This window comes from Phaenicophaeus curvirostris, chromosome 10 (genome assembly GCF_032191515.1).
Source record: "Phaenicophaeus curvirostris isolate KB17595 chromosome 10, BPBGC_Pcur_1.0, whole genome shotgun sequence".
NCBI lineage: Eukaryota > Metazoa > Chordata > Aves > Cuculiformes > Cuculidae > Phaenicophaeus > Phaenicophaeus curvirostris.
In genome coordinates, this window is record NC_091401.1 from 6,533,841 (window position 1) to 6,557,739 (window position 23,899).

At 43.9% G+C, this 23,899-nt stretch overlaps 2 protein-coding genes across 4 annotated transcripts in view; one reads left to right on the forward strand and one right to left on the reverse strand.

The window, feature by feature from the left end:
• Positions 1 to 23,899, forward strand: part of CCDC50 (coiled-coil domain containing 50) — a 272,039-nt gene that overhangs the window by 207,059 nt on the left and 41,081 nt on the right. The gene's annotated exons all lie outside the window — the stretch shown is intronic.
• The window catches only part of FGF12 (fibroblast growth factor 12), a 220,888-nt gene continuing 198,994 nt past the window's right edge, over positions 2,006 to 23,899 (reverse strand). Inside the window, exons 4-5 of one of the 3 annotated variants that reach the window (XM_069864857.1) lie at positions 9,924 to 10,122; positions 2,006 to 2,601 (exon numbers count right to left, since the gene is read on the reverse strand). In XM_069864857.1, coding sequence (XP_069720958.1) covers positions 2,483 to 2,601; positions 9,924 to 10,122 — 318 coding nt within the window. In that variant the 3' untranslated portion in view covers positions 2,006 to 2,482. The remainder of the gene's footprint in view (positions 2,602 to 9,923; positions 10,123 to 23,899) is intronic. The other 2 variants (XM_069864858.1, XM_069864859.1) reach the window with 2 other exon arrangements.

Genomic DNA, 23,899 nt, shown 5'->3' on the forward strand with positions numbered 1-23,899 from the left:
TAGTTTGTGAGTGAGCTGAAATTTAGGCAGTGGATTGTATCGTATGGAGTATGTTGCTAATCTGAACGTGTCTTTGTGACATTACCCCAGTGTGGTGGGACTGGGGGCTCTGAGAAGGGCATAAGTCATTCTAGCACGTCTGCGAGTCCCAAATAAATCTCACTGGTGCTTGCTGTTGGCACCCAGGTATCAGGGCCCTCTTCGACCCTATGGCATGGAGTGGTTGCCTGTAAGTGCAGCATTAGGCAGCAGATTCATGGTAAGAGGCTCTTTATTTCAAAGTTTCAGCTTTTCAAAATACGAAAGGACATGCTTGAAGTGTGTTCCTTCATACTGATCCTGGGAGTCTTCCATAACCTTGAAATTTGGCACTCACCTTTGCTTTTCCTGCTTGCCTGTATGGAGCTGCTCACCAAGCTCTGCCACACACCAGCACCAGCACATGCCGTGGGGCTGGAGACACCTGGGTCAGCAGCTGCTTCACAGGGAACATCACATCCAGCCCAAGCACTCCCTGTCTGCTGCAGCCACAGCAGCCTTGCAGGGTGTAGGTTGAGGCATTGGCCATGATATCAAAGAAGCCTCAGGATTTAAGGTGGTATTTGGTATCTCATGTACACCAATTAGTTATGAATGATACAAACACTCCTTGAAACAGAAGGCGTTAGGCTGTTTCTTCTCATTCTAGGGCTGTTATGACCCATTATCCCTCTCCAGGTCCTTGGGCATTTGCTTATTCGTTCTGCTTTTCACCTCTCACAGGGGCTATATCTGTGGACTGAGCAGCAAAAACTTCCCTACACACCTCATCCAGGGCTTGTTTTTCTAAGAGAAACTGTATTGCATCTACAATTTGCTGTGCCTGCCTGCATGCCTTGTTATGCCAAGAGGTCAGGGCTTGAAGTTAATGTGTGTGGACAGAGAAATGGCATTTCCCTGTTATCACACTGTTTCAGTATCACTCATGGGAGTGAGGGGGCTGTGGTTCACTACTGCCCCCAAAGTACAAGGAGAGAAAGCACTAGACAGAAATAGACTTGCAACCCCCCACTAATGCCCCAGTTGCTACAGATGGGCTCAGCGCTGAGCATTCCTCACCCCCATCACCCTCTTCTTTACTCTTCCCCATCTGTGAATATTACCTCTGATGTGCTTCTCCAGCATCTGCAGCCCCAGCACTTGTGAGACACGCACCCACACTCATACCCAGGTTGCTGCAGCATCACGGGAGCTCTCATCCCATAACAGGATTGGCTCTGGTAAGGCTTTGGATTAGATGGGTTTGTAGTCTCGGCTTTGAACATGTGTAAAATGAGATATGTGTGTGTGGCGCTTTAACACACAGGGAGAGCTCATCTACTAGAAGGAAACAGCAGCATCTCCTCGCCCTGGCTCAGCTGGACATGCATAGCCACCCACCATCCCCTGTAGCTTCCCCCTCTGCACACCCCACCTACTACCTCCCAACACTCCTCTTCCCATCACTGAAATCTCCAACAGCCCCTTACACAGCATGTGCCTCATCATTTCCATCTGACAGCAAGGATTTCAGCAGTATTTCCTGCTTCAGGTTGTATTCTAAAGCGAGCAACCATCCCACCTTCCCTTTGTCTTCTAACTCTTGCCCAATAAATATGATCAATTCATCCTGCGAGACTTGAAAACCCATTTCAGAAATTTCCCTGCCAACTAATACAGTAAAACAAGCCTATAAATATAAATAATTATGATAAAAAGGCATAAAATGCCAGACTTGGGTCAAACATACTCACAGTGACACCAGCAACAAATAACTACACAGTGTTTGAATGTAGATGGAAGAAAGCTGAATATAGAGTAGCTAGTTTGTTGCCCATAACTGTCAGACTCCTAATTTGGACAGGCCATATTTTATTGATAGCAGAGAAAACACAGTCATAATCCATCCCTACCTTTCCTGCTTTGTGAAAAATCCCATCCATCCCCAGGGAAGTAGGGATGGAAAAAACAGTGGTGTGAACGTGAGGTGAAAGCATAATGCAGGAAGCAGAGTCCCAGGCTTGGGCTGTGTTTCCCACAAGTTTCTCGCACATCACATGCTAAGTTCAATTTTCCAAAAGCTTTGTTTTATTTTTAAAGGTAACATCTTTATTATTATTATAATATTTATTAGTTGTTGTTATTATTATTATGCAGAGATGAGATATTTTTCCCCCTTTGATCACAGAGCAAACAGTTTGCTTTTGAAAATGTTAATGGAGTCCTGATTTAAAACATTTTTCTTCATTTTTTGTTCTTTTTGTTTTTTAAAACGTTGCAACAGGCAGGATCTGGGGTTCAATTTCCTCGTTCTACACAGAGAAAGATTCTGGAGTTCAGACTTGTAGCCACTACCGGTAGGTCCTGCCTTGCTCAGTTGTCATCGTCTCAGTGTGGTTTCGCCAGGTGGGGTGGGTTGGTGGGTGGGAGGGGAGGAGTTGGAAGAAGGGAGGGTATTTGTCAGCTATGTCGAGTCTTGGTTAACAACTTTGCCTCCATTCATGGTTGGTGTCCCTGAACTTTTTCTTGAGCGTCCTTGTTTTTCTCCAATTTCATGCAGCGATGGCTCTCTGTACATGCACACTGCAAACAGAAATGACACCTGTTAACAGCCCTGAAGTCACAGACATTAGTAACCAGAATGAATAATTTCTTTGTACGTGAGGTTGAAATTCCAGCCCAAATACAAACATAGACACACGTGCACTTACAGAAACCTCAGTGACCCAGAAGTGGATCCTGTTACCAAGCAGCATCTGTTACCTGTCTTTGCTGCCAGACAGGTCATCCTTCTGTCTCTGGATCCTTCCAAAAGCACAGCTAGAAACAGGGGTCTTCTTTCCCACAGAGAACTCTTTCTAGGTGTTCTGTGATTTACTGGTTTGTTTTTTTTTTCATGTTATATTCATGTACATAAAATAAACATTCCAGTTCACAGCACTGTGTATTGTCTCAAGATGGTGATTATCATCTAATAGCAGGTCCAAGAACTACGCAGCCCTGAGTCCTTAACCTCCAAGCATAAGAGAGAGCTTATTAGTTGTCTTGAATCAAATCTCTGCTTGCATCTGAGCCATGCAAGCCTTCTTGGGTGTTAAGATCCGTGTCTGGAAGTAGTGACTCAAGGCCATTTGGCTCCTTTGGCCAAGAACTGAGGTCTGCTTTCAGCACTTCATTTTTTTTTTCCCCTGTAAATCAACGTAGCCTGCCAAGGCCAAGGCTGTGAGCAGACACATGAGGACGAGTTCAATGACAGCAAGCCAGGAGTCATCCCAGCTCTGCATGATCACCTGGCAGCCCCTGAGAATACAGTTGATGGCACACACCTTGTCTCCAGACCCTGGCTAAGCAATGTGTCCCCTATAAAAATGTACTTGCTGGAGCCTAAACAGCCTCAGAAGGCAACGTCTTCCCAAGGCACGATGCACCCTCATGCCTTGTGCAGCATAAAGCACTTCTCTAACTCACCATGTGGACCAAGTGCTTATGGCTGTCCTTGTGCTGTGCCAGAGCAGGGGCACACGCTGAGCGGCTCTGACACCCAAGGGAACATCTCTGATGAGCTCATCACAAATGTGGTGGGGTGTAGATGTGACTGAAACAGTGAGGCATCTCAAGGACAGGCACGCTGGAGCTGGGAACTTGTAGTAGGTCCAGACAGCACATGTCATGCCCGGATCTTTGCAAAAATTATGATGCAAAGAAATGATTGTGTACTGCTTCATTTTCTAAAGCTGTCATTTCAAAACCAATGGTACCAAGCTCAAACACAGGGAATAGAGCTCATTAGGACAAGAACAAAATTTCAGAAATTATCTGAGCAAATAAAAAAAAAATAACCCATGTATTAAAAGGTGATGTAAGTGCTTATATTTATAACCCCCTCTGATTTGTAAAATAAATCCTGGCAATTAGAGGCAGGTTGCAAATGACATTATTGCTCTGCATTTTACTCCTAGCTAGATAAATAGTTACAGCCACAATACAGGACAGAGATAAAGTGCAGTCAACTATGTATTAATAGAAGGGATCTTGCATTGAATATATGGGCAGTGAAAAAATATTACTTTTCCCATGGAGCATTTTTCATGCAAGGTTTTCAAAGCAGTTTAAACATACACATTAGCTGGGCCTCTCAGTGAGGCTGCAAGGCAGGTACTGCTTTGCAAACTGTTATTGCTACAGGAGCAATTTTTTGATTAAAATGAGAAAAAAAGAGAATATTAATGACTTGTCCCATGGTTCTGGGCCAGGATGAGCAATGACAGGACTGCCCATCAGCTACCCAGGCTACCAATGTTGTCTGCATGCTGCAAGGGAACTCAGTAACGCAGTGACAAAAGAAGGGAATGGGCTCTCACATCCCCTTTCAGCTGATGAGGTGCCCCTCATACCTCTTTGATTGACCTTATTCTCTGACATGATGTTTGCTGAGCAGAGCTGGGTATTTGTGCTGGCAATCCTGTAGTGCCCCTGATATTCCATACACAAAGTTCTGCCTCAAGTGAAGTGTTGTCTTCATACTGACCTCTCTGGTCCCAAACTGGAGCTGGAGAGCTCAATGACATGTTGTGCAACACAGGCTCTTGGACTGCAGTTTGTTACTCCTTGTACCAAGGAAGCCTGAGTGTGACTCACACGCGGAGATGTTAGTCATGTACCAAGGAGGGTGGGTGTTTGCAAATGGACTTTTGCAAGTGCCCGTATCTTCCCAAATTTAAGTAAATTTCTATGTTTCAGGACTAGCAGCACTCAGTAACAGGTCTGTTTCGCATCCCTATGCCTCCGTGTGTGTAAAGAAACACTAGCCCTGGCACGTGCATCAAGGTAAGCTAGCAGCAGTGTGACAGTTGGCATGCCCAGATGCTTGGGAGGTCTGCTGGTGCACACAGCACAAGGCAGTTTTGAAGGATGAGCAATTTGGCTAGAACAAGAGTCCCCTCCCTGCTTTGCCTTGCTTCTCCCACCCACCCGCACCCACACACCAAGCCAAATACAGCCCTTAATGTCTGGAAACCAAGCTAATGCTTTGGAGCTTCAATCAGATAATCAGCTCCTATGTCCCAGATTCTAATCAACACATCCATATTCATGCCTTAATTGGGAAGTGTCATTTGCTTGATCTGCTGAAGAGCCACAGGCATAAGTGGAAGGGGGTGAGTGGGAGTAGAGCTGTGTCCATGTCTGGTTCTTGAAGCTTTCAATTCTCTGCTTCCCTGCTAACCAGCACTGCCTGCCTTTCTGATGCAGAAGGGAGCAATTTTGCACAAAGAAACAATTCACCAATTAGGCAGGAAGGAGACTGGAGGTACAAGTAAAGGGGAAAGTAGTGGCAGGGAGTATCCTTCCTGAAGGCAAAGGCATGGAGGGGGTGGCCTGTCATCCAGGAACAGCTCCACCGCTTGCCTATGCGCTGGCAGAGGATCCCAGCCTCATTTCTGCTTCCCAGATATGGCACTGGCACATCACCTACATGGCGAAGCCAAAATCACCCTGTGCAGCTTCCCTGGGCATCAGGAACTGAGTTTGGGAAGCGCACACCATTTTGTGTCCTCATCCTAACATTTCTCACTTGGCATAGCTGCAATTTGAGGGGGTACAGGGGATGCAACAAACTCAATTTCCTTTTAGAGACCTTACATATATTCCAGCCAGCCAGCTTCACTTCTGGCTCTCCCTGCCCCAGAGATCCTAGCAAGTTAGGAGGAACCAAATTTTTCCCAAGTTGTCATTCAGCAGGTAGGCAGGAGGTTGGTCCTGCAGGATCATCACGCACCCTGATGTCAGCCTGGACCAGGGTCTGGGCAGGGCTGGGCACACATCCTCTGGCCAGCAGCCCAGGAGACGGGCTCTTTCCCTTGATCAATGCTACAGCTTGGGGTGTCGGTATCTGCAGTAGCAGCTGCATTAGCTAATGCTTCGGTGGAGAGAATTAACTGTCTGAGCAGCAGCTAGGGGCAGGAGGGAGCAAGTGATTATGCACCCTCGTTTTCTGCCTCTAATTACTGTGTTCTAAGCCTGGTCCCAGCTGATGCATTTCAGAGGCATTTGAGCTCACCATCTATCTGGCAGCTAAGCGTGCAGGATGCTGCCAGATGGAATCACAGTTTGTTCAGGTAAGAAACACAGCACAGGATGACAAAAAGCCAAGCAAAAGCATGGTTAAGATACTTTTCATTTGCTATCCAATAAGATGATTAGGAGTTTGATGGATGAACAAGTGAGTTAGTGTAGGATTGAAAACATACCAAGGCCTGCCCTCTTGAAAAGACAGACCCAAAAGAGGAGCTATATTAACAAAGACTGATAAAGAGTAAGAGATTTGATTACTTTGAATGCTTTTTAGGATGTTTTGTGGATTAAGGTGACACCTTTGAAGCATTTTCACTAGGCCTACCACACCTTCCTACTTAACAGTGTCTTGTACTTCTTTGCAACATCAGAGGACTTCACTTTAACAAAACTGCGATGTTGCATCCCTAGGAAAACACTGGGAAAGATCTGGCTGTTGTTCCTTGCACACGGGTATTCATTAGTGGCAGTAAACCGATCAGACTAGTCATTAACACGTCACCTTCATATGTGAAATGTGTTCACTTCAAAAGAGCTGAAGCACCATGGATTTGGAGTTAGGGGCAGCTCTGCTACCTCTGATGAAGAAAGAGTTGTCTTCTGCTTTCTATGGCCAGATCTGGAACACCAAATGCATTCTAGCTTGGGCCAGATGAGAGATAAAATGTAGCTCTTTTGGCAGAGCAATCTGGAAATGATGTCTCCAAAGAGAAGGAAATAACAGAGCACATCCACAATAAGCATCTGATAATATTCTCACTTAAGTGACTAGAAAAGTCTTCCACTGTTTGAGATGAATTTGAATATTTAAAAGAACAAGAGGTACCATGGACAGTAGTGTTCGTCCAGCACTAAGCACTACAGACACTTAAAGGGACTGAAATTGCTTTAAAAGATTGATTGGTGTGAAAGTGACAACTTTGTCAAGCTAATTTCTTGTGTGGTCTAGTTCAATGCATTTTAAGGGCTCATTTAGCTCGAATGATCAATGACCAAAAATAAAAATATCAAAAAAGAAATGTGTTGCGTATATGTTTTTAATCAAAACTGGCAAGACACAGAACATAAGCTGCTGCCTGCCAGGCTCTTTGCCTTGGCTTTGCCTGTGCACAGATGGGAAAAAACTTTTCCCTGTTATTACTTAGTAAGTTTTTTGTGCTTTTGTATTGATTAAGCTTAATGCTACTTCCAAAACCAAACAAATCCTATCAACGCTTAAATCCTGACAATGTAGAGGAGTCAAAAAATTCTATAGGATTAGCACAACATAAAGCTGCAGCTGCTAAAAGCCACAGATAACTCACACACATACACAGATACCACTGTATATAATATATGCGTAAGTAGGTATATAGAATCATAGAATCACCAGGTTGGAAAAGACCCACCGGATCATCAAGTCCAACCATTCCTATCAAATGCTAAACCATGCCCCTCAGCACCTCGTCCACCCGTCCCTTAAACACCTCCAGGGAAGGTGACTCAACCGCCTCCCTGGGCAGCCTGTTCCAGTGCCCAATGACCCTTACGTGAAAATTTTTTTTCCTACTGAAGTGGTGGGCGAAGTGATTCCTAGAAATGCATGTAACACCTCTCCTTCCCAGGGGACCAGATTCCTCCTTGCATCCATTACTGTGCCAGCCATCATGTGGCAGGGCTAATGCTGGTGGTGGTACCAGAGAAAAAGGAAACCCGGGTGCATTACTGCAGATGGAAGCTGCAAAGTACTTGCCTGAATAAGCAACAAAGCCCACACGCCGAAGCACGTCACAGCATTTAGCAGAAAGGACATGCAAATATAGCAGAGAAGTACTTTGAATACTTCCTTAGAGTCATGACAAAGAGAAAGAAGCTGTTAAAACAGGGAAGAAATTGCCCTTTTTCTATAACATCTCTGCTTGCAAGCTCTGCTCACAGAGACTTTGATAGATGCAGCACAGAGAAGTCACATGGAACTGAGCGCATTTTATTCAAACCCACCCCACAAGTCTCTGCTACCTACAATGAATCTCAGGCTTGGGAACAGAGTCCTCCGTCTGGAGCCACAGTCCCAGACAGCTGAATGCTTTGGGAAGCTGACACGTGCCTTGGCTTGGGCGACTGCCAACTCTTTGATGCAGCAGCGCTCACAGAGGCTGACTGCAAAGCATGTGGAGGAGGAAAGGGGTGGAGGAGCCCTTAATTTGGCTGCCAACTTCCAAAGCGCTCACTCGCTCCCGAGGTTATGTGACAGCTGTGATTGAAGCAAGTGTGGGAGGATGCAACTGCAGGAAAGGGAAGCTCTCACGCTGGGCTGGGTTTTTTACAAAATGAAAGCCAGAGCGGCATTTGCTGCAATGAGAACTCTGCTGTGGGTCAGGCACCTCTATTAAGGCAGGGTTTTCCACGAGGAGAATGCCCTAGTTTAATGCATGCAGAAGACAACTATTGAGCCATTCAGCAGATGCCACACACACTACATCAAAAAAAAAAAGAAGCCTAGATTTAAAGGAACCCACTGCTCAGTGCCAGCACCCACCCAGGCAGCAAAGGAATACCAGAAGGAGCTGGTAACCCAACTGTGAAAGCTAGTGCTTGCAAAAGACTCTTCTCCTAGTCGCCAAGGCAGGAGAGGAGGACAGAGAAGAGAAACTGGTGATTGACCCCACGCCTGAAGCAAGCCCTGTTCAGGCATCCGGCTGCAGAAAAGCAGCTGTAAATAAGTACAGGACAAGAGGCTCCAGGCAGTTTTCTGTTATTGCAACATTTCCATCACCTGTGCAAAGGCCACAGATACTCTGGCAATGTTGAGTTGAAATTTCTCTCATTGTGCTTTGCCTAAGTAGTCTAACAGACGACTCCAGCCTGCCTTCTTGAACTGGCCTTTCAGTCAAACACGCACACTCATCTACCCCCGCATGTTAGCTGCAAAGCCTTTAAAACAGCTACTGGTGCATGTAGCATGTCACTTAGCTGTGATGTCCACTATTTGTAAGTGGTACCTGTCAGGAAAGCATCAGCTCATTCCTTCTCTCCACGTATCCAGCCCTGATACCATGGAGTTAGTGAGAAGGGGCGTGGAGCGAAGCAGCCAAGGCCCAGCCAACAAAAAGCAAAATGCCCTGGCACAAGCCTGTGGTGCACTTGAGGAGGGTACAGTCAGCATCCAGAGGGCAAAACTTCAACTCCATGACTTTCATTGAAACCTCATGCACATGATCAAGCCAACGATATGACAGCATCTCATTTAACTTTGGGCATCTATGGTAAGGTTTTTCTACACCTCAGTGATTAAATAGGATGCCTTCACATATGAGAAAAAAAACATCTCAGGGTAGATATATTTAATACAATATATCCACAGCTGTGCTGGTAGATACATTTCTTTCTGCCACTATAAACAGAGTGTTGAAGTCTAAAATCAGGGGAGATAAATTCTATCTCTGCTTAGTCAACATGGAACTGAAAACCCACCAAATGACGCTGGGAAAATCCTCACAGAAAACCCAACGTTTTATGTTCACTGCTGGATAGGATTCCTTTTGAACCACTGGCCACTTGAGGGCTGCTTTCCTTTCCCAATGGCTTCTCATGTTTCTGGGCTGTGAAATTCATCCTTTAGCACCCTAAAGCTGAGAAACCCCTTTGGGAGAATGTGCAGTTTATCATATTGGAAGGAAAGCAGATGAAATGCTAACAGTGCAGCCCCACACCTTTCTGAAATGTTACAAATATTGTCCTTGCTTTCTGGTCTTGCAGCTCAACACCCTCGTCCAGGAAGCCCCACATCTGCCGTTGCCAACTCCCACTACCCATACACACCCACTGATGAAGGATGCAGGCAGATTTCTTACCTTCAATGGGTTTGGGTACAAAATGTGATGAGGGTTTGGTTTTCTTCACTCGGTTTCCCTTCATAATTTGACCTTCTTTATTGAGTCCCAGGAACCACGCTCGGCCAGATTCTTGCTGCCGGTACAGCGTGGAAGAATATATAACGTAGTAGTTTTCAAAGACAGATTCCTTAAATTTGCACTCTGGTGTGAAAACATCCTGCAGTGAAACAGAGAGAAGACAAAGCAATGGAAGTTATTAATCACTCATCTAAATTAGGGAGTTATACACAACAGTCATGCACTGCAGTTAGTTTAACAACAGAAAACAACAGGCATCAGCAATACCAGTCCCCAGCGATAACACACATCTACAAAACTCACTGAAAGGGAAGGCTCTCCTTCCCTGGAACAGCTGCAAAACAGCCTACAGTGAACGGGCGTGAAAAATGTGTTGGAAAAGTCAGAAATTCACCAGGGCTTAGGCTGAAATACTAAGCAAAGAGAGCAGAGAAGCAAAGAGACAGCCTAGCTGCTCATCCACTGCTCCCAATGTCTTCCCCAGCTTTGCTTTTACCTTCCCTGTGATGGGCAATAAATATGCAATGGTCATTGTCTAAAACATTGAGGCTTCTTAAGATCCTTGTGGGCAAAAAGCAGTTTATGAGGGGCATTTAAGTGGATTCAGAGAAATAGGAGTACAGAAGTAAGTAAACTATTTATTTTCAAAATAGACAGGAGGAAATGTTGGCACAAAGCCTGGAAATCTTTCAATAAAGAAAAGAAGTCATTTTAAAGATTTCTGACACAAGTATTTCTTCAGATACTGAGAACTGGTCCCACACCTGCCCAGGAGCAGAGGACATGTAGGTCTGTCTAAGACATACCCTGAGCCTGTGCCAGATGTAGGGGCAGCTCTGCCTTTGCCACTTACCTTGGGTTTGCATAAAGTCTCAAAGAGGATACTACACTCAGCTATGGACCAAAACTTGTCATGTCCCAGTAACTTTTCAAGATTTTCAAGAACAGGGAAATATTAAACCTCTTCTAAAAGAGCTGGCTGGACAGAGGAAACTGTGATGCTGGTCTCCCAAACCTTTGCTGAGTCAGGTGTGGTTATTGGTGGGCTGTTTTTTCCCCTGGACTTTGATTTTGAGCAGAAAATTCATCCTGACCAAACAGATTCTCTCAATGAGTTTCTTAAAACTATGTTATACTTGCAAAAAAGAGCTCAAGGCACAATTAATATGTATTTTCTGAAACTGTTTTACCAAAAAAAAATAAATACCCCTTTTTCAAGGACCCAGACAAGGTATCTCAGAGCCCCATGAGTGAAGGCAGGTGCTGCTACAGGAAAGTGATGCTCTCTCCCAAGCCTTTGCAACTTGGAATTCTTTGAGCGCTTCTCCATCCTTGCTAATGGTAACCCCATGACCAGCATCTGAGCAAAGCATCTGGAGCAACACCACCTATTTACTGCAGGCCTCATTTAAGAGTGAACGTTTTGAGTGTTCAGCAACACTCAGGTATGTATTCCCAAGTGCTCTGGGCATTATATAAAATGTTGCTGATCTCACAATAAATCCAGCGTGCAACAGACCTGCAGAGCCAGGCAGGCTAGAAGCCACAGAAGATGAAGTGCAGCAGAAGAGAAGTGCGAAGTTTGTATCAATCACTAGTACCACACAGATAAAAACACCATCAGCCCAACAGGCCATTTTTCCCTGTCTGAAGGAGTTTTCCTTACTTGAGAAATAAATATTTTAGGAAGAGAGTGAAACCGGTTGAAAGAGATCTAGATGACTTAAGAGCACTATAAAACAGTGTTTGAAGTAGTTTCCCAAAAGATCAGTGTTTAAGTGCTCCTGAAACCTGCTCTTTATCTCCAGGCTTTGTTTTGCCTTGGAAAAAGCAGCTCAGGAGGGCGTTAGGTAGTTTGCAGCAGCTGCCTGAGACTGACCCTCTGGCTCAGGGGCTCTCGTTGGCATCAGGCCCTGCCAGGCAGCAAACTGTGACAGAGAGCAGCTCTAAAAGCAAACTAGACAAATCAGTCCCCTTTCCCATGCCTGGTTTACCACATTAATGCAATCTTATCGAGAAAATTCCCTTTAGGGGGACTGAAAAGCTGGTAGGCTGTGAAGAATAGTTACCAAATTGACCAAAACATGGACTGTAGTGCATACGACGTATCTAAATTCTCAATTACTATTTTAATTTCAGTATGGAATAAAGACTACTTTTATTTTCAATAAATAAGAAATATAAAAGCCAATAAAATTCCAAAATTGTTGCTGCAGAAAAAAACCCCTAGATTTTATTTAAAAGTTACTGAAAATCAAGTTTTCTGATAAATATCTATTTTTTAATTACCACAGTATAATATTTTATGACATACAGCAGAAGTTCCAAAAGGCAGACATCATATTGTATACCAACTTGCACCAATAAAGCAGCAAAACTATGATATTATTATAATGCAAACGTATTTAAAGACATCAACCTAATGAAGTTTTAAGAAAAAATAAAGAAAAAGTAGCGATTTCCTGTAAATGTTTAAGCTCCTCCACAAGCAAACATAACTGTCCCATTCTTTTTATGAGATGGATGGTTGATTCTTCATCCCCACAATTCCATTGAAATAGCACTTCAGGACACTAACCGTGGCAACACCACCAAGAAACATCCCAGCTCTGTCCATCTGGCAGATTTGACAGCTACATTCTAGTTAAATAATGCCATCTTTATACATTATTATTCTCCTCCTCCTGATGTATATCACCTCCTCTGCAACAGCTAGTGTCCCCCGCTGCCATGTAAGGATAAACACACACGTGGACACAATTCCTCCTACCATCAAACCGATACATCACAGCTTCTTCACAGGTTTGAGCACCAGAAATCTTTGGTGTGGGCACTACCATGGAGAAGGAAAAACCAACTGACCAGGAAGGAGATGGGACAGATAAGTAGGACACAGGCCACTGTCCAAATCACTACTTGGGGATATCTGGAGCTATTTAACATGCAAACCCTTCTGGTTTTCTCTATGGATATCTTTTTGGTGACCAACATCAAGCCTTCAGGTCCATGGTGTCAGTTTCTGCACATGCATCTTGCTGATGGCTTTGGGGCTACCAAGAACAAAAGGCTCTCGGGATGTTAATGGCAGAACCTCTCTACAAGCTTTACTGTCAAAATTAATTGCAGCAATTATTTTGAATCAGGTGGGAACTGCTGTTTCAGTTGTCTTGGACTGAGAAGAGCTGGGAAGAAAGAGGAAAGTGTAGGTTAGCTTAACAGGCCTCACACTAGTAAAACAGTTCTTAGTGGCCACTGCTGCATAGACTGAAACCTGAGATAAACAGGTATTTTTGGAAAATCACTGATCTGTTGGCCAGACCTCTGGGGCACGCAAGCTTTTTTGTTTCTTTGTTTTGTCTTTTTTTTGAAGATGAAGTCAGTGTTGATGAAATGTACTTGATGGGCAGTTCTGGAGTCCAATACTTTCTCTTCATCCCACAGATACAGAGTGGGTAAAACCTGCAACAAGATTGTCAGGCTGTGTGCCCCACGTGGTTGTGACAAGATGTAAGACCATGCTCCTCCAGAGATAATGGTATGGTAACTCCTGGGGTCAAAAGCACTCTCACATCATGCAGGAACTTTTTGAAATAGGCTTATAACAAAGCCCACTCAATTATTTTCCCATCTCTCTCCTTGACAGAAATAGCATCACCAGGTAGAAGACAGTGAGGGGAGAGATGGCTTAATCTTTTAATCACAGGTCTTTTTTTAGTCTTTAAACAAAGAAATAAATTATGACTATTTTCTCTACAAACTTCATACCTTTCTCAATCCTCTGTCAGCACCATCGTGAACTCAGCTCACTCAGAAAACCTACCAGTTATCTACATTAAAGAATGTGCTTGTGAGCTAAAGGGATGCAACTGCTATCTGGGCACGAGGGAGGGGGATTCAGAGTGTCACATCTGCTCAGGGAGGGTACAAGGTACCATGGATTGCCCCCAAAGCCATTTCTTGTTTAGAAAAACAAGATGTTTCATTTGTCCTTAATCCCAGTAGTGTCGCCTGCTGTATGTAGACAGAAATGCAGACAGGACTTCCAGGTACAAGCTAATCTCCATATCACTTTGGTCAGAGAGATGTTGGGAATGTTGGGCCCCATCTGTCCCCTCCCTTGAAGCACAGCCATCCTCAGCTGAGAGGATGCTAGGAAAGGTCCCACCATAAGCAACAGCAAAGTGCTCCTGGATGCTGATCACAAGAGTGAGCAATTTGAGCCCTTCTTTGTTTAGACCAAGCTCTGATGGGCAGGCACAGGAGCCCCCGATGTCACCAGACCACAGCAGAAATGGTGACAGATTTCCATGTGTAATGCTCAGGGCCAGGAGGGAAGCCAGAAGGAAGCCCATCACTAGGTCTTGTATTCATACCCAGTAGCTCACTCAGCATCCTCTTGGACTGAGCTACTTGTTTGCATTACGTGCCATTTCCCTGCAAACATTCTCAATATTGCCAAATAAATAAAGATATCATTTTTTCCCCTTCAAGATCTCCTCTTATTGTAATCCAAAGGAGATTAGCAAATACACACATCCACACGTAAACTTAATGACTTAATAAATTTTGTCACTGCAACTAGGAGCAATAAAAGAAAAAGCCTGTTCTGCAAGTAGTTTGTGCCACGATTTAGCAAAAGGATGTTAATTATGAGTGCTGAAAATACCTAACAAACACACTCCCAGAGTAACAGTTTTCCTTTGTTTACAGCACTTGTGGGTTTCTCTTTTATGTTCTGCACAATTACTGAGCCAGATCTTCAGACGGGATAAAAGCACTAAACTGCACCGAAGTCCATGGCACGAAAAGGCTTCCCTACGAGTGAATCTGGCTAAGGATACTTACTGATGTCAGTGTTGATACTTAGAGCTTATCAAGTCATTTAAAACATATTAAGTAGGAATCATAAATATCATTGCAGCTATCAGCAGAGACATTTACTTCATTGTGGCTGCAGAAGCAGACCATGGAATGACTGGATCAGGTTCACTGCATCTGTGTAAGCGCTGCTCCATCCCAAGAGACAGGATGGCACTGCAGAAGAGCATCTACTTTATGGTGCTCTTTACCATTCTACATTCCCTACTGACCTCAGCCAGAGCAGGGTTTAATCAAGAGCCCTCCGATGCCAGCAGCACCGAGAAGTTCATCATTGGTTATCAACATGTATAGACCTGTTATAGATAAACAAAGACACTGGGTTCTTGAAGACATTCGGGCTCCCAGAAGAAATGCAAACACCCAACTCCTATATAAACCTGTGGAAGTTCAGAGACTAAACATGTCATAGAACAGCAATGATGCCTTGTGTACAGACTGATCAAGTTCAATGTCCTCCTGCCTCACTGTAGCTTCTCCATGACCTAGGTTTGCATATGCCTGGAAATGCTTTAAAATAATCACAGCTGAGCTCTATCTTGGCATGTGACCAAGAACCGCAAACATGCATCCAAACTTTACATCCCATCACATCTTTGTCCAGATGGCAGGTGATATTCTACTGTTCACGCTCCACTTTTCCTCCCCCTTCTAGCTCCGTAAGAGATTGATGACAAGTCTTTTTGGTGGCCTTTTAGGAGTAGAAAAGAGCAGATACGTTTTAAAATAACAAGCTGCTACATGGGCGTGTACAGCCCGGCTACAGAGCAGAGATTCATTTGATGAGACAATACAGTATCTGCAAGTATTCTGACTCCTCCTGTCCTCAACCTGTGGGTTGGAGAAAACACATTTTCAAATAGATCACTATCCATGCAGGTCTGTTCCCCAGGGCTGGGAGCTGAGACACAGCATTAGCAAGACTGCCTCTGAAAAACATACCTAGAAGGCTATCTGCCCTCTCTTTTGTGGGAACTATCTGTGCTCAAGGTACATATTTGCTCAGTTGACTTTCTTTTCAAATACCCAAGCAAGAGGTGAAATACAGGTCTGATACAGTATTCCTGGACATGCAAAAAACCCAGGTGTTGAACAAACCTCTGTAATTAAGCTGCAGATCTTTATATATGGACACAAGCTGTCCTAAAGCACCTTTCCGTATTCAAGGACTGACTAAATTATTCATGTGACCAGAGAGGATGTTTGTGAATTCTGGAGACAAAGGTGTGATTGTAGCACAGATGTGCCCAAGGTAGCCCTGCAGCATCAAGGACATCCGCCCAGGCACACAGCAGAATATTGATAAAATCAGTGGCAGATTCTCCAAGACACTCTGAGCTCCGTTCTGCCCTGGCTAACTGGTTACACAGGTCAAAACAAGCGCATATTGATCCACATGAGCTATTGTCTCACATTTGGCTACAAAGCAGACGAACCCAGTGAGTTCTGGGGATCCAAATTCAGACCTGTCAGTACTGTGTTCTTCTGCTTTCAGCTCTTGGCCTGTCCAGTGTGCAGGCACATTTTTACCAAGTACGTCGCAAAGATAAAAATGTCCAAATTCACTGCATTGGCCTTCAGTGAGCTGCTCATGTACTCCTCATATGAACAGAGCTTTCAGCTTAGAGAGTGATGACAAGAACATGACCTGGGACAACTTCCATACCTCTCTGGAGAGCCAGGGTAAGCTGAGTGAGAGAACAGGCTCTGGAAGTACGATCTGGGTACCAACGACTGTGCAGTTGTGTGTACAGTGTTATCTGAGGAAGGCTGCACATTGAGCAACTCCCCAGTGGGGCATACAGACCAAGTGATATATTTGTCTTCTGCTTTAGTTTTTCTTAATGATGGAGTCCAACTTTGAATTCATGGTTGGATGGAATAAATTTTCATCCCTTCTTTTTAAAATATAAGGTTTATGTGGATTTTAATTGACTGATTGTTGCTTTAATTTGGGACCTTATTTCAAGTTGGAATTGTAAAGCCTTTTAAAATTTGGAGCTGTTATGAACTGTAGTAGTGATGGCAGCACAGCTCATTCCCATGGCACTTGGCCCATGGAGTTCAGCATCACTCTTCTAGGAAAGCAACTGCTTCCCATGAAGGGGATTTTCTGACAGCATCATCTCTTGTATTGCATTCCTGGCAGCCTGGGTATCTGGTGAAACCCCAAGATAATTTCTCACCCGGGTATCTCAATTCATCCATTGTCTTCTCTCCATTCTGTTTTTCTGACAAAGTGTCTGAGGTTGGTAACAATGTTATCAACTTTTCTTAGTCCCAAACAGTATCCAGGATTACATCTTTGCAGTCAGAGATAATGATTGTGAGACAAGATGAGACAAGATGAAGATATGTTAGTTGAACAAAAGAAAAACAGATTTCCTAAATTAGCATTTTATTGCCTCATCTGCTAAAGTCTGAAATAACTATGAAGAAAAATAATAAAGTAAGAACCCTAAAAACACAGCCAGATGAGATGCTTTGAACCTGTGATCTCTCTATGGAGACAGAGAGAGCTTCTTGGCATCGATGTGAACAGAGAGAACAATAAATTGATTTGTGGCCTTTGGTTACTTTTGCGATAATAATAAAACCAATGTATAAACTTAAATAATTATGAAGCGTTTATAAACCCGACACTATTTTCTTCTCCTAATCAAAAGAAACCTCTTAGTAGAAAAACAGCAACGAATATCAGATTTATCATGCTATTATTTATATTAAAATCATCCTCAAAAGCTCAAACCAGAGTTTGAGCTTTTAATAGAAATGCCCTCACCCTGGTAGGAGTACAGTGAAGACCTCTTACTTTCTACATTTTTGTGCACAGAAAGACCACCCAGCTGACTGGGTGTTCTGCAAAACAAGAGGTGTCAGAGCTAGGAGACAAACTTACTTCCCTTGGGATCCAGTTCAGTTTCTTACGCAAAATCCCTCTCTTTCTTACATAAATGAAATAATGCAGTTAAAACAATGTCAGGGAGAAGGGGACTGCGAACGAGTCCCAGTCCTTATAAGGCACAGTCTCTGGTGGATGGTGCTTTAGCACACAGATAAAACTGTGCTTGTTCTTACCCAACGGTACAGCCCTGCCCAGAGTGCATGTTGGAATAAAGAAAATGGCCTTATCCCAATTTTCTGTGTAGGTCATTTTTTGAAGTAATACGTCACACGGGCAAAAGATAAGAGGACTTGCCAAGGAGCTCTCCAGGCCTATTACAACCATAAGCTGCTGATGTACTGAGATAGCCTCTTCCTTTGACTCTTAAATTCGAACCACAAGACTTAGTGGAAACACACCATCTCCGACACTCTCCCTATCTTTCCTAATGCTGGAAAGATCTCTCCTGCATTAAACCAATTTCAGAGCTGTCATGACCAGGCCTGGAAATTCAATTTCTTTGCTGCTAAAACTTCATCCTGAAAATGAGTGGTGCTAGACTATTAATATTTTGACAGCTTACTGACAGGTTGGCTACGACTGGCCAATTAATAGCAAGTCCTGTGGTCTAAAGCATCAGCTGAGGCTGGGGTGAGCTGGTGTTGGACAGGCAGGTTCTTATAACCAAGATGAAACGTTATGAAGTGAGACAATTTATGTGGCTTTACCCTCCCCCGTGTACCAGCTGCTGCGGCGCCTACACAGAGAAAAGGAAAAGCAAAGCATATTCTTGGGTGGAGGCCCGCTCTGCTGCCCACTGGGAAAGCCAAAGGGAACCCACTGAGAACTGTGCCTCAAAGCCTGGGTCCCAGCAACATTTCTGCTGATAAACACAGCAAAAAATGGAATAGAATCACAGAATAGTCATAGATGTTATAAATGTTTTAGAATCACAGAATGGTCTGGCTTGTAAGAGACCTTAAAGATCATCTAATTCCAACTTAAAATCTCCCAGGATTAACCTAAGCTGTCTGCCCCACCTCTGCTGGGGGCTGGTTTACTGCAGCCAAGCAAACCACACACCTACCGCTTCAAACCTCTCTGCTCATATCTTAACCAGCAATGAAGGCAGGTTTGTGCTATAACGAAGACTGTGAAGAGGGGTTGCAGGCACATTCCTGTTGGTCCTGAGCACCACTTACTGCCACTGGGGACAGCTTGTAGGTGAACATCAGTCATGTAGATGAGGCATCGGATTTTAATTCCTGGGAGCAGGCTCCTCTGCTGGTCTCGACTCCTCCAGGCTCCGTGCCCTTGAGCCAGACACTTCCGGCTAGCATCCCACTTAAAATTGTCTTTAAATTGCTCATTGTGTATGAAGAGCCTGTCTTTGGTTGTATACCAAAATAGAAGGATATTCAGCCTAAGGAATGAATGAGCCTCCAGCTCCTCAGAACAAAAAGGGAGAGAAAGAGTGGAGAAAGAAAGTGTTTGGCTTGAAGTGCAGACAGCCTTTGTTTATTTATTTTCTGGGAATTCAGAAAATCAGTCAACTATGCTGCTATAGAATTCTCATCCACAGATTGACCATAGTATCTCTGTGTAACTTGAAAGAGCTGACAAATCTCACAGTGCAAAACAACTTCAGAGAGAAGACTAGGCTTATTTATACCTTGAATGGATTTCCCCATATGTGCTAACAACCTGACTTGTTCTTTTCCTGTTAGCGAAATAACCCACGGACAGTATACAAACATTTTGAATGAACTTGAACTATGTCACAGCTTAGATCTGACTGTTCCAGTGTGTGCAGCCAAATGACCCATCATAGCTGACGCTTGCTTCCCAAGAATCAGATGGATGGAAGTATATCACCAGGGATTTTGCAGTACTAGCTATAGTGAAATTTTTCACTCTGTTGCACACTTTGCTAGAGAACTCAGATTAGCTTTGGCATCTGATCCTGCCAACTAATGACTGCAACTTCCAATCTAAGATAATATAGTCACTCTAGAGAGAGTAATACAATACACTAACTCTGTTTGGCACAATGAACAGTAAAGCAAGAGACCATTTTATTGTATTACTAGTATACAGAATACTGTGCAACTGCCTTTAAATTATATGACCCAAAATACATCAACAAAACAATCCAGAGTTAAAAATTGCGATTTCCTCTTTGTAGCTACTTATTGCAGCACGCAGTCTCAGTAAGATCTAGGGCTTACAATCATATCTGTAGACACGTGATTTTGTTTTAGAGAAGCTGTGCCTACAATGCAGGACTGAATGCGTAGAGTGAAACTGTGGGTGGCAAGGGACAGGCACTCGCACGGTACACATTTCAGGACAGGTTCAATCTTGTCTAGCTGCCACTAGGTCCCATGATCTGAATATCTAGCACTTCAGGGGCAATCCCAGAGGGCACTCTTCAGTTTGGCTTCATCCAAAAGGAATCCAGTTTGCAGACCACAAGATCACTCAGTGGGGCAAACTGAAGAGCTGTACGTGAGGGTGACTGGAGGGACTGCTCCAAAAGTGCAGTCTTGATCTAAACTAAAACACTAATCCCAGAGATGGCTGGGATAGTTGGCTTACAGCAGCGGGTTATAATAAAGTAGGCACATGATGGATGCAAAATGTCACTGACCTACTGCACACTCGTGATCTTTAAAAGGAGCCAAGGGCCCTGTGTGCACTCTCATCTAAACACACACCAGCAAACAGGAATGTGAGCAGCATGCAGTAACCTGGGTGGTGGCTGTACACAAGGTCCTCTTCTCCAGCCATATGGAGTTTGCACTTCTAATTTTTCCTTTCTGATCTGAAATACTTCTCATCCACACTAGATATAGGAACAAGAAGCCTTCCAAAAAGCACTTGCCACCAACGTCCACAAAAAGAAACAGCCACATTAGCAATAATAACAGAAAAGGTCAGTTGTTAAGCCTGCCTTTTTGAACCTCAGTACCTTGCTTGCACAAAGCCTGGAGTTGACTACATGTCACAGCTGGATCTGCTAGTGGTCTGAAAATACTTTACTTGGCATGATAAATTTTAAAGAAATCATATTCATCTGTTCTAACAAACACTGTAAGAGGGGAAAGGAAACCTCAGTGTTGTCCTGACTATATCACTTGAAGAAGAAACGTGTCATTACTGGTCTCTTCTGTGCTAGCCCTGAGGAGAGGAAGGAAAAAAAACAGAACCAGAATAAAAAACACAAAAGAGAAACCATTTGCTCATAGGCGTTAACAGACCTTTCTCAATACCCACAATATTTCATAGTTTTCATATGTTTTCATCAACAGTAAGTCCTGAATCATTAGTGCAGCAACAAGAGCAGAACTGAATCCTTTAAGAATCACTAAAGCTGGACTACACATTCTGTTCAAGGAATAAACACTGATTCATTAATGTTTCAATTAAAAAGGATACGATCACTTTCATAACAAGGGAAACGAAGGGGAAGATTAGAAGCCCTGTGGGAACATAACTTCTGGTGCTTGAAGAAAAAGACACAAAGACAACCTGTCCCAAGGTGTCTGATTTAATTCAATTGAAAGCAGAGACTTCATGCAAGCAGAATGAACCTGAACAATCACTTCTCTCCCTCTAAGTCTATAATATTGGGGTCAGCAACAGGCACAGCATCCCACTCTGTCCCAATCTGTCACACAGGGCAACAAACAGTGTAGCCACAAACGACCGCCAGTGTATTGCACAACACAAAAGTATTTGGAAGGTGAAAACTCATAAGGCATAAATTCAATCAGGCAAGTAGAAGAATGCTATAAAAACACTGGACTTCATTTACTAGTTTTACACTACTGCATCTCTACTGATGTAGCCAAAACATATAAGCAGACTGCTAATGCACACAGAAAGACATGGAACAAGCCTGTGCACTTTTAGGAACACAGGGAAAGTAATAGCACCATGGGGATCATTTTACTTTGAAGAGAGCAGTAAAAAAATAGAAGGCATGTGAGGCACAAAAGAAAATACCGAGAGCTGTGAGATTTCACATCTCTTGAGGAAAAAAAAAGCTTTCAACTGACAAGAATGCTTTAAAAAGTCCACTTTCTAAATTAAACTTCGATATTAAAAAGTCTTGGGTTTTGTTCTTTTGGGTTTTTTTTTTTTGTTGTTCGCGTAAACTTGATAAAAAACGAGGCATGATAATCCTGGCGCTATGTATTTTCAAAAGCCATTTTTTAGCTCTAGCCTCTTCAGAGGGCACAGATAACATTTGCATATATACAAAGCCCTTGCAGAGAGAATGTTCCTTAAGGGCAGAGCTGGCTGTAGGGTTTAATACAGTAGGAACTGAGACTGAAAATCCGCAGCATTCATATGAATAGCCATTAAATTATTTATTCATATCAGGCTCTGGAAGCCTGTAGAAAGACTAAGTTGTTCTGAAGACCTCAACTCTCATGAACTTTTTTCCACAACTTCCTTTCTGTTGTCCTTCTGAGAGATACGCGTTCATTTCTGTTAGTCTTTAAGTACACTAAAGCCTTTTGTTCTTTCTTTCCCCAATTTCATAAATGGGCGAAAGAAGTCCTGTGCACTCAGTAATGTTCACATCCAGGAGTCAGCTGCCATGGGGCAGCATAACCCACGCTCCAATACAGCAGGACAGACAGCACGCAGTGTGGCAGAGGATCCTTGATGTACTTTATCCAGCCCTTGCTACGGCACAACACCAGTTCTCAACCAAGCTCCCTTTATGACTCTCTGATTTCTTTCCCCCACAACGGGTACTACAAGGCTCTTTCAGAAGACAGCTGCTCTAAGGGTCACAAATCTTCTGCTTTCCAGCCAAAATCTAATCCAAAGCCCCCAGTGACACAGGTGTCAGGTTCAGGGGTCTCAAGGGACTTGTGTGGAAAGGCTCTGCAAGGAAGGTAAGTGGGCTTTTCAAACAAACTGACCGCCTGCACTCCACCAACCAGTCGACCATGGTGCTGCTGCTGGCCACATACCAGCCACTGGAAAAGCAATGTGAAAAAAATCATGTCTTGCCTGTGAGATCAGAGGGACAAGCAGCAGGGACACAAAAAACCTGAGCTGCAAAAGATACCAACGAAGTGGTACTGTGCACTAAAAAGTTCTCAGCCTTTTTTCCCCCGACTCGTGTCCTGAGCCCTACTGCTGACCTTGATCCATTTAATTACCTCCATAACCAAATTACACTGTAGCAGAATCTAATTATGCAATCAAGTAATGAGTTATGGTTTTGCTTTTGGTCTTGTATGCAAAGCCACCTTTGAAGAAAGCAATAAAAGAAAGGATTTTTATAAAAGGACAGCGCAGCCCCATGTACCAATTACTGGCCGCAATGCAGGGGACAATGTCCACCGGCAACACTGATCCATCAGCTGCCTTTCACAGGCAGCTGGCAACCTTCTCTATGCTGCAGCCTCACAGCCAGCACTGTGGGTTTCATCCTGACACCAGACATACGCTCATGACAGGCATGCTGTGCGATGGGACGGCGTTCCTGAGGATACCAGCTTCTCCAGCGAGCCATCTCTGTTTCAAACACGCTTATTAAAACTGACTTAAGAGCTGTACAGAGCCAGACCAGCAGTCTGACAGAGGTCAGTAGTAATGCCTAAGGAAAGGTGTTAATCCAGGGCAAACTTGTAGTGAAAGCTCCTCCTTCCTTGCTCCCAGCATCGTGGAGCTCATGTCTGCCAGACTGGGCAACGGTGCCCTCGTCTGCAGCTTCCTGTGGGAATGCATAAGCATGGGCATTGGGTGTTAAGAGCATGGTGTGAGAGCTGAGATAGCTCCCCAAGGAGAGGCAAGAAGTGTCTGAGCCAGGAGAAGCTTCCGGGAAATGTGATGGGAGGGAGGTTGCCTGGTGGGACTCAGCTTCAAGGGAAGCTCCAGGATTGCAATTTGCTGCCTAGCTCAGGGGAAGGCTGCACCCCTGCCAGGTTTCGTACCAATGAGAATTCACCGTGTTGCATTAGATTTTGGGGTGGGTAGGAGGAAATGGCAAAAGTTAACCTGATATTTCAGGGAGAAATTTCCAAATGCAGTTTTGACCATTGTGATATTTAGCTGTGTCGTGCTAGACTCACACTTAAACAGGTAGTTTAGAGGGACAGAAGCAGAACCAAACCCACAATGACAGAAG